The 11,116-nt window shown below is 40.8% G+C and overlaps 1 protein-coding gene across 18 annotated transcripts in view; it reads right to left on the bottom strand.

Annotated features, from left to right (window-relative positions):
- Positions 1-2,233: 2,233 nt before the first annotated feature.
- The window catches only part of LOC100992160 (protocadherin alpha-11), a 229,923-nt gene continuing 221,040 nt past the window's right edge, over positions 2,234-11,116 (bottom strand). For 17 of the 18 annotated variants that reach the window (XM_034960630.3, XM_034960632.3, XM_014345059.4 and 14 more), the window contains exon 4: positions 2,234-4,954. In XM_034960630.3, coding sequence (XP_034816521.1) covers positions 4,644-4,954 — 311 coding nt within the window. In that variant the 3' untranslated portion in view covers positions 2,234-4,643. The remainder of the gene's footprint in view (positions 4,955-11,116) is intronic. The other variant, XM_014345067.5, reaches the window with a different exon arrangement.

The raw sequence follows: 11,116 nt of genomic DNA, 5'->3' as shown, positions 1-11,116 counted from the left end.
ATGTGTGCGTGTACATGTGTGTGCACGCGTGTGTGCACGTATGACTGTGCGCACGCGTGTGTGTGCATGTGTGTGTGTGTGTGCATAAAGCCAGAAGAAATTTCTCAGGTTGCAAGTTGTGTCCTGCCAGCCAACAGTCAAGGTAATTTTGAGGGAAATAACATAATCAGCTTTTTCTACAAGGAAAGGAAGCACATGAAAATATGATGAAATAGGTCAAAGAGTGGCCAACTTATTTCCATTTCCATTTCCTGGAAAAGCTCCAGGGACTGAAAGTCTTGAGGAACTGTATCTGTAGTTTTGTTTGTTTACTTGTTTTATTGTATCTCTTAATGTTTGCATGGTTTTTAAATCTAGATTTAACAGTAAAATTGCATTAGTGTTTGGTCAGTTACATTTGTACTTTAGATTGGGGTTTATAACAAACATAATGTTTATAATTTAAACGTAAAATACATTAACATGAGATCCTGGCACTTACAATCTTACCTAGGAGCCTAAAATTCAAAGCCAAGGCTCTAGACACTCATTGGAGAATCTCATCCTTTAAAATTAGATCAATTGCAATATTTCTAAAGAATGAATCCTGCACTCTGTATATGTGAGACTTATATCAAGTAGCCTGACCCTTGAGAGAGATGCACCTGTCTTGTCCTTTATTGCCTGTGAAATCCCAGGCAAGTCTGTGGGTAATTTGGCATTTCTGTTTTGCTCATCTGCCGAAAGAAGTTGTTGGAGGTGACTCTTCTCTTTCTCTCTCAAGCTGTTGTACTTCAAACCCTTTGGTTTCTGGCTTTCAGATCACCAATAATTGAGGTGAAATAGCTGCAAACAGACTGACCACTTGACTACTTAGGGATTTGATTATTATTATGATAGAAATAGGTAAGGAGTTATGAAACTGACTTTATTTCTTTTCCTCCTGGGGTGAGCAAAAGAGCGGAGGAGTAAATAAAATATTTTTATTGCCAAGACTATGTTGATTTTTTTGGCCATCCCTCATTCACATTTTAGTCAGTAGGAAAAGTTCCCTGGGTCTAATAGCTAAATCTCTGAAAAGGGGGTAAGGAAATGGAAGAAAAGGATTAATAAATAATAATATTTATTGAGTACTATGGTGTGCCAGACCTGCTAAAACCTTTTAAGATTACCTCACAAATCTATAAGGTCTGTATTATAATTATGACCAGTTTAGAGATGACTGAAAAACTGAGAGAAGTAGTGGTTTGCCTCAAATTCCCCATCTAGTTAGTGGCACAGCTATACCAGTTTATTTATAGAGTCCCTATAAATCCCAGTTAGCCTGGGACAGTCCCAGTTTACATCTTGAATCCTGAAGTAATAACGAATGGTGTCTCCTGTTCCATTTCAAAAGTGGACTACACAAATTACATGGTCACTCTATCTCAAGGTTTCTCAATCTTGGTTTGAGACATTGACATGTTGGGCTGTAAGATCCTTTGTTATAGGGGCCTGTCCTGTGCATTGCCAGGTGTTTCACAGCATCGTTGCCCCCTGCCCAGTAGATGCCAATAGCACCCTCCACTTCAAGTAATGAAAAGCAACAATGACTTCAGACGTTGCCAAATGTCCCCAGGAGGGCAAAATTGCTCCTAACTGAGAACCTACAGCATCTAAAGCTTATATTTATACAAATTTAACTACAAAAGGACAAAACAATCTATTTGTCACAGCTGAACCTATGCAGTAGTGTGGCTGGCATACACCCTGCACTCAATAAAAGTTATTTCTTTTTGTAGAGATGGGATCTCGCTATGCTGCCCAGGCTGATCTTGAACTCCTGGCCTCAAGCCATCCTCTGGCCTTGGCCTTCCAAAGTTCTGAGATTACAGGCACAAGCCACTATCCCTGACCTAAAAGTTCATTTCTTTGGGGTGTCACTTGGCTTTCCAATTGTAGAGAGGTGCAAGGGCTAAACAAGTAATGAAAAAGATGCCTAGAAGGGCTCTTGTGATAAAAATGGGTTTGTTGCAATTCTTATTAGAGAAAACTGAAATAGTGTAACTACAAAGTGACGCAGCAACCTCCTGGCTGCCCATTCTAATGATATGAAGTTTGAATCTTGATTCCACTGGGGCTTTTGCCTTAGTAATGGACATAAAAGCTAACGTGATAAGAGAGTGTTACAGTGAGTTTCATACTGCAGCAATCTTCTTCAGTATTAATTGCTTATCAGTGTTCTATTTCCTCCTATTCTTAGAAATGACCACCATTTCTTTCATACCACCATTTTCATTTATTAGCAATAACAGAGGAAATACCAATAGCACCAATTCAAAATGAATCCACATGACGTGTTTTATCCTTACAGCTGTAATAACTAGTAACTAACATGGATTGGAAAGCACTTCGCAAATGTAAAAAGTGCTGTACAGATACATTATAATTATCATCATTAATAAATTAGCCCGATTCTCCTAGTTCAAAAGGCACGTAAGGTCAGATACATGGGCTTCAGTGGGGCAAAATGATCACAACCTACAATGTAGCAATGGTTCACATGTGTTGGCAACAAGTTTTACCCCATGCAATCCTGCAGAGCTGAAGTTACACACCCTTCAAAATATGGGAGAATGAAGCTAAAAGTAGACAAGACAGTTTTTTTTAATTTAATGCTTTTTTTAAATAACAGACTCCTAAATCTTTTATATTAATGCCTAAATAGATAATATAATTAATCAAACTTCTAAATTGTACATTATAACAAAATTAAAATGTCTTATTTAAGGTGACAGCAAATTTTGTTACTTTCTATGAGCTGATATTTCAGATACCATTAGAATTTCAAAGCATTCTGCAACTTCAAAGAGGTCAGATTGGTAAAATTTGTGCTTGCACACCCTCATGGAATATTGTCAGTATTCATTCCAAAATTGTTACTAGAACAAAACAGCTTTACCCATTCCCTTGCCAGCAGAAGTCTTGGCAAGAGATGGCTCTTGGCTGGACCATAAATAAAATTCCTTGAATCACCAGTATCTTGATTTAAGAAAGAAATTTTACTGTGTCTTTCATACACAAAAGCTGATTAACAATGGTTAAAAAAACACTACTCCACTTTTTCACAGGTGTACAAAAGGAAATATAATGGAATTACATTCAACAATAAAGTTTAAAGTTCACTCTAGGTAATAGTTGCATTAACATTCACATACACAAGCACAGAGTAAGTATATTTCAGGAGTCTTAGCATAGCATACAGCATACATATGGGAGATTGATTTCAGGTAACATCATAGGTGTTAGTAAGATTAGCAATTCAGAGTGTTATAGAAAAAGAAAACTAAACCAAAGAGAAGGTGTAGGCTAGCACACCAAGACAAGTCACAGAATTAGTAGATTGAAAAATCTGCTCACTGTATGAGAAAACAATATTTTTCTTCCATTTTTGGGTCTTGATATATAGTTGGTTAGAGAAGGTTGTGTATCAAAGTGCACATAATTGTTTCTTAGAAAAGAGAGAGAGAGAGAAAGAGAGATCATTTTATTTAGTAATACATGCAAGAGGCAGCCCCAGAGTGACCTGAAAGAGTAAAGCTGTGATTGGCAGGTGGCCGATATAATACAGATGTTTCAGGCAATTCTCTTAAAGCACTTCTGTAGCAGCAATGATCATTTAAATGGCTGTAGACTGAATTCTCTTTTGAGGAGAGTGTAGGGGAATTGTATTCATATTTCTCTTTAAAGATTTATAGCTATAGACTTTCTTTTTTTTTAAATAAATCTATGAAACAACAAACAGCGAAAGGTGAGGTGTCGGGGTTTTCTTTTGCTTTTGCATAAGTATTGGAAAAGGATCTGGCCTTTTCATAAACATTGTGTGCAAAAGAATTTTTAATAAAGTGAGCACAGGACATGTATAGGAAACACATCAGATCTGCTTCTGTTTCCCAGGGTGGTTCTCTGTTAAAACATTGAACTGTTGGCTTGCAGGTATGATGCAGATTTTAGGTATAATGACGTCACAGCCAACAGACTTTAGGGTCTCCTAAAGCCTTGTCAGTGGGGGTAGTTTTGTCTCCTAGAGGGTGGCCGCCACCTCTTGAGTTGTAAGATTTAGAAAGTCTGGTCCCTTTAAGTTTACACTTCCCCTCCATACTGATAACTTCCGCTGTTTATTTGTCTTTGTTTTCTTGCCTTCCTTGTACCAATTAGTCTAAGCTGGCTCGTCTCAGCCAATATCTGGCACTCGCATACCCGCGGTAGCCACACATACCCAGTGGCCACAAACACCCAAGCTGCTCAATCTCAAAACTTTTCAGCCTGCCCTGCAAGTGTCATCAAGACAGGATCCCCGGAGCACAGGGCAGAGAGTCCAACCTCTCACTGGCGGGGCTGGGAAGCCTCTCCTTTGCGGCGGAGGAGAAAGGAAACTTGGGTCTGCTTTTTAGGTTCTGAAAACAAGCCAGAGTGGAGAGAAAGAGTTAACACCAGACTTAGTAAAGCTTTTACGACAAAACCTGTTAAATGCGTTCTAGACAGACACAGGGAACTTTCTGCAGATTTCTGAGGTCTCTAAGAGGGCTCATGTAGATAGGAAAAAGGAGCAGGGAATTGCTACATGGGAGAGATTTGCCATTATTACAAAAACTGGCTAAGTGGCTTGTTTCCATTTGAGGACCTCACTGGTCACTGTTGTCAGTCGTGCTGTTCCCTTTCTCTTTTTTCTCCTGGGTCTTGTTACCCTTCTTCTTTTTCTTCTTTTTCTTGGTCTCCTCCTTTTTGCCGAAGGTTATGAAGTCACTTTTGTCAATTTGGCTGTTAGCAGGCTCCTGCCGGATGGAGATGATTGCAGGAGATCCTGGGATAATGAATTTGTCTGGCAACTCACCGGGACCGGATTGTTTGGGGTTGCCTGGTCCGTATTTAAAGGTCCAGCTGTTGCTGTTGACACCCGCACCGACTGGAGGGGACACTTCTCCTGCCTCTGGTTCTGAAAGACAAAACATTACAAATCATTAACAGGGTCAACACATGCTCTTGATGCCACACTGCTGGTAGAGTACAGGAGTACTGCATAGGCAGGCTGAACCTCCCCAGAAAAATCACGAGTTGTTTGTTCAAGTCTGAGGGCAAGGCAAGTGTTTACTTATTTATTTATTTGTTTAAATTTTTTGAGACAGGATTTCCCTCTGTCACCCAGGCTGAAATGCAGTCACTGCAGCCTCGACCTCCTGTGCTCAATCAATCCTCACATCTTAGCCTCCCAAGTAGCTGGAACTACAGGCACAAGCTACCATGCCAGGCTAGCTTTTTAAAAAAATTTTTATAGAAATGGGATCTCACTATGTTGCCCAGGCTGGTCTCTAACACTGAAGCTCAAGAGATCCTCCCACCTTGGCCTCCCAAAGTGTTGGAATTATAGACATGAGCTACCACACCCAGCCAAGGCCAGTATTTACAGACAAGCAAGAGGGCAGGTTTTTTCACCAGGATACCAAGAATCTAGTTTCATAGTAACATATGTTTGGTTCTTTGTGAAGAATTTCCTAAAGAATACAGTTGTGATTATCTTGACTGGGAATGGGATGGGAAATACAGAGCCTAAAGGCAAAATATGCTCCTTTTAGTGTCTAGATTAAACTTTGGCTATAAATGTATTAGGATGTCTATTTTGTCCAAAACAAGAAAAATTAGTTGAATAAATTATTTGATCTTAATTTTATTGTAATAACATTGAAGGGTGGTGGGATGCCGCATGGAAGAGATGGGAATACACAGCGTAAGAGGATGGAATCCTGTTGTAAATTGAGCCTATTTGTTTAGATAAAACACTGGGAGCCAATTTTACTTTCCAAGCCAAATTCCTTCCCTCAGTGTGCTCACAGTCTAGTTGGACATACACTCAAGCAACTAGAAACCAACTTAATACATGCAATAACTAAAGTATACGTAAAGTATTGTGGGACTCCAGAAGAAGAAATTGTTAATTATACATGAGAAAGTTAATGGGGTTCCAGAGGAGGTGAAATCTGCCCTGAGTCTTGGGAAAATGATTATGCATCCACAGGAGTTTTCAATAGAAGACATTCCCAAGAGTCTGATTGGAAGACACACCATAAAGTATACCAGTGACTTCTAGAAGAGTAGAAGTCAGAGCCGGAGAGGAAGGGTAATGGTCTGTCTGGGCAAAGTGATCCCAGTGGCCATGACATTGGAACTCTGACATCATAGCAATGTTTATGTATCTAACACTGCTCCTTTGGTTGACACGTGAAAAGCTCCATCAAATAAACTGTTTATGTTCAATTACAGTTTAGGGTTGTGTACAACTGCTATTTCAATTTCCTATTACTTCTCAGTCTCCTCTAATTTGGTGTCCCTGAGCAGTAATTTTCTAACATAACTCATGTCAAGTTCATTATATTACTTCCACAATCAATGGTCACATTTTAGTCCTCATCTTATCAAACCTCTCAGCAGCATTTGTCATCCCCTTCTTGAAACACTTATTCTCATGAGTTCTTTGTCATGTAGGAGAATAACCCCAATAAGTTCTTAGATGGACTGGACCCGTTACAAAAGGCAGATTAACAAGAAAAAAAAGCAAACAGAAGTTTATTAACATGTATATTTCATATATACATGATAGACACCCAGAGAATGAGCAGTTCTCAAAAAGGTGGCTTAGAATTCCAGCTTATATAGCATCTTCAACAAAGAACAATAAATTTTTAAGGAAGTGTAAGACAAAGGAAAAGACCTTTAAGGACTTTGAGTCTCTAATGGGTAGCTAATTGGGGGAAGGCAAATGAATGGCAGATAAAGGCTAATTTGTAAAGCAGTACCATTTCCAGGCCAATAAGAGTCCAAAGTTATCTTCAGTGGTTAACCTTTGTTCTCCCTGGTGGTGGGAGGCAGAGGAGGGAGGTGGAAGCAGGATAACTTTTGTCTTTGTAAATTTATGGTTTTTTAGGCAAATACAGGGAGGGCAGAAGACCTCTCCTGTATCTGCTTCTTTTATTATTATGATGATGATTATTTTTTTAATTTGAGATAGAGCCTTGCTCTGTTGCCCAAGCTGGAGTGCAGTGGCGAGATATCAGCTCACTGCAGTCTCTGCCTCCTGGGTCCAAGTAATTCTCATGCCTCAGCCTCCTGAGTAGCTGGGACTACAGGCACATGCCACCATACCTGGCTAATTTTTTTTTTTTTTTTTTTTTGTATTTTAGTAGAGATGGGGTTCCATCATGTTGCCCAGGCTGGTCTCGAACTCCTGAGCTCAGGCAATCTGCCTACTTCAGCCTCCCAAAATGCTAAGATTACAGGCGTGAGCCCACTGCACCCGGCCTGTATCTGCTTCTTTTAACTTGCCTTCAGCTCAACAATCCTTCTTATTTTGGGACAGCATATTCTGGCCCCCACCATCAAAACATTCTCCTGACCTTTCTCTCTGACTGTTCTTTGACAGTTTCCTTTGTCAGTCTCCTCATCTGTGTGTTGAAGCTTCCTTGGGTTTGGCCCTAGACTCTCTTCTCTATTTTCTCTTCACTCTCTCCTTTTGGGATCTCAGCCATATCCATAGATATAAATACCATATGAATAAGCTGATGAGATGCAGACTTATATTTTAAGCCCACATCTCTCTGTGCTCCAATCTCATGTATAACTGCCTATCTGGTATCCCCAGTTGGAAATCTCATGGGCATCCCAAACTGAAGAAATCTGAAATCAAACTCTTGATTCCTCGAATCTATTCCTTTCTAAATCTTTCCAGTTTCAGTAAATTACACCCCATTTACCCCATTTCTCAAGCCAGAAAGTTCAAAGCTAATTATTCATTTTTCTCTATTCTATTCTTAATTCTCCATTTATAATACATCATCAAGACCTGTCATTTCTGCCTCCTAAATATATCTTGACTCTATCCTCTTCTCCCAATTTTCACTGCCATCACTCTTTCAGGACACCATCATCTCTTATATGAATTGCAGCAATAGTCTCCTTATTCAGTCTGCTTCCACTTTTGCTTCTCTCCAACCCTCCACACAGTAGCCAGAGTCATCTTTATTTCTTAAAGTCTCTCTTTAAAAATTGACGTATAACAGCCAGGCGCGGTGGCTCACACATGTAATCCCAGCACTTTGGGAGGCCGAGACAGGCAGATCTCGAGGTCAGGAGATTGAGACCATCCTGGCTAACACAGTGAAACCGCGTCTCTACTAAAAAATAGAAAAAAATTAGCCGGGCGTGGTGGTGGGCGCCTGTAGTCCCACGTACTCAGGAGGCTGAGGCAGGAGAATAGCGTGAACCTGGGAGGTGGAGCTTGCAGTGAGCTGAGATCGTGCCACTGCAGTCCAGCCTGGGCAACAGAGCAAGACTCCGTCTAAAAATTAAAAAAAAAAAAAATGAGGCATAACATACATATAGCAAACTCTTTTAAAAATATAAATCAGATTATATCACTCCTCTGCTTAAGCTTTCTACTGCCTTGAGAAAAAAAAAACAAAACAACTCCTTACCATGATACATAAGTCCCTTCAATAATCTGATTTTTATTTCTTCTCCACTCTCATCTACAAATCTCCCTCTTACTATTATACTCCATCCATACAGGCCTTCTTTCAGATCCTCAAACACTCTTTGGAGTTGTTTTTTATTGTTGTTTGTTAGAGATAGGTTCTCACTCTGTCAACCAGGCTGAAGTGCAGTGGTGCAATCATTGCTTGCTGTAACCTCAAACTCCTGGACTCAATCGACCCTCCTGTCTCAGCCTCCCAAGTGGCTGGGACTACAGGCCACCATACCTAGCTTCTTGGAGTTGTTTTTGCCTCAAGATCTTTACACATCTGGTTTGCTTTTGTCTTGAATGATCTCTCATCCATTCTTAGCATGACTCCTCATTCTTCAAGTCTGTATTAAATGTAACCTCCTTGGAAAGGCACTCTATGACATTCCTAGCCAAGCAGCACCCCCTTAGCCTATTATTCTCTACCACTGTAAGATTCACAAAGGCAAAAAATGTATCTGTTTATTCACCAATGTATAACCAGTGCCTAGCACAATTCCTGGCCCATAACAGGTGTTTAGTAAATACTTGCTGGATAAATGAATGAAAGGACTGATGTGAGAAGTGAAAGTGGTACCCCCCCTTTAGCAGACCAAACAACTCTCCAATGAGGCACTTTTGGGGTCCCTAAAGACAATGATGTAGTGCATGTAAAGTACTAAGCTTGATCCTTAGCACAATGCAAGAATTCAGTAAATGGTATCACATATGGGCAATTATATATAATGCAGCTCTCGGGGCTTAGGAGGCCAAGATAATCATACTGCAAATTTACAGCAGGCAGTGACGAGAGGGGGCAAGAAATTTTCTTCTCTCTTCCAAACCCTTTTCCTTACACCATGCTTCCCCTGGCAGAGCTGACACAATAGCACTTTAGGGATGAGAAACAAATTTTTTCTCTGAGACTAATGACTTTGATCTATCTAAGTTAATCAAATCTGCAATTGAGCTCAGCCAGAATCTGCCTGTTTACCTTGAAAATACAGGTCCTGTCTCTAAGAGACTGAGACAAAAGAGAGAAATGTATTTAAAAACCTCTGATTCGGCACCTAAAACTGGGTTTCAGCACCACTCCACAGTCCTTTAGTTGCCCTCAGAGCCCAAAATGGAAATTTTTCTTCAACCATAACCAGGACTCTGCATGCGGCCTAAGCACTGTCATCTGGAGATGCAGAACACAGAGATATCTTCATCTTGCAGAGTTAAAGGACATTAATGGCTGTGTGTTTTGGCAGAGGGAGCCCCTCACAGCAGGACTGCCAAGAGTTAATCCACTTTAACATGTCACTGAGCTTCCTGGTTCTATATGACTCAGCCTAAACTCCAGGAGGCAGAGATCTAGTCAGGTGCCTCCTCCACATGTCCAGCTTCCGCAGAGCAGAACAAGGTGTGGTCTCTACAGTCCCTCACAGACCACTGTGCCTCACCTGTTCTGGTTGTTGTATAAACAAACATCTCTGAGAGCTCAGCAGCATGTAGACTGTGACTCATTCCAGTAAAACAAAAGCTTAAGGATCTGACAAACACTGACTGACCTCCTAATCTGAATTCCTTTTGGTTAAGAGCACTCAAGACACTTGGCTGGCTTTGCCTATAAAATGTCATGCCTTTGGGGCAGAATCAAGGAGATATTCCCTTTTGAAGAAGATGAAAACGGAAGAAGCACATTTCTACCCCTAACCCCAACCAGGGGCCAGTGTCAGCAAATGATCAATCAAGGAAATGTTTTTTCTTTCAGTGCTGCCTCCTTTCCCTTCTAGGATCTCCGGCAAGTCCCCTCCCTTATGCTCCCAGGGTCCTAGCTCACCCTCAGGCAAAGACAAGACTGAGGATGCAGTCAAGACCCAAATGAATGGGCCTGTTAAGAGGCTAGAAGGAGGATTTCAGACACATATAAATCTGGTAGGGGTCTGAATGGTTAGGCAGAGCCCTTCCCAGACTACAGATTACAACCCAATAGGATTTAAAAGTTTATTTAACAGAGTACGACCATAGTTATACAAAATATGGTTTTGCTTTTTTATTGGATTAGCCAATATCTTCACAATGGGTAGGGATATATTTTAAAATCAGAACAACATACATTTTAATAAAAGCGTACAGATCTTCACTTCTACTTTAAAAACTGCCCTCTGGGGCCGGGAATGGTGGCTCACATCTAAAATCCCAGCACTTTGGGAGTCTGAGGCAGGTGGATCACTTGAAGCCAGGAGTTCAAGACCAGCCTAGGGAACATGGTGAAACCCCATCTCTACTAAAACTATAAAAATTAGCGAGACTGTGGTGGTGCACGCCTGTAATTTCATCTACTTGGGAGGCTGAGGCATAAGAATCACTTGAACCCGGGAGGCGGAGGTTTCAGTGAGCTGAGATTGCACCACTGCACTCCAGCCTGGGTGACAGAGCAAACAAACAAAAAACCCTATCCTCTGGAAGTAGCTGGCCACTTCATGTAATCCTATAATCCAATTTGGGCACTTCCCTTGGGCACTGCCCAGGAATCTTTTTGGCAAAATTTCCAGCTTTCCTCTTTCATGCTAAACTAACCCTGGCTGCCTGAGTTGATGGAGTTGAGCCTCAGGTACT

This window comes from Pan paniscus, chromosome 4 (assembly GCF_029289425.2).
Source record: "Pan paniscus chromosome 4, NHGRI_mPanPan1-v2.0_pri, whole genome shotgun sequence".
Taxonomy (NCBI): domain Eukaryota; kingdom Metazoa; phylum Chordata; class Mammalia; order Primates; family Hominidae; genus Pan; species Pan paniscus.
This window is presented reverse-complemented; position numbering and strand designations above follow the sequence as displayed.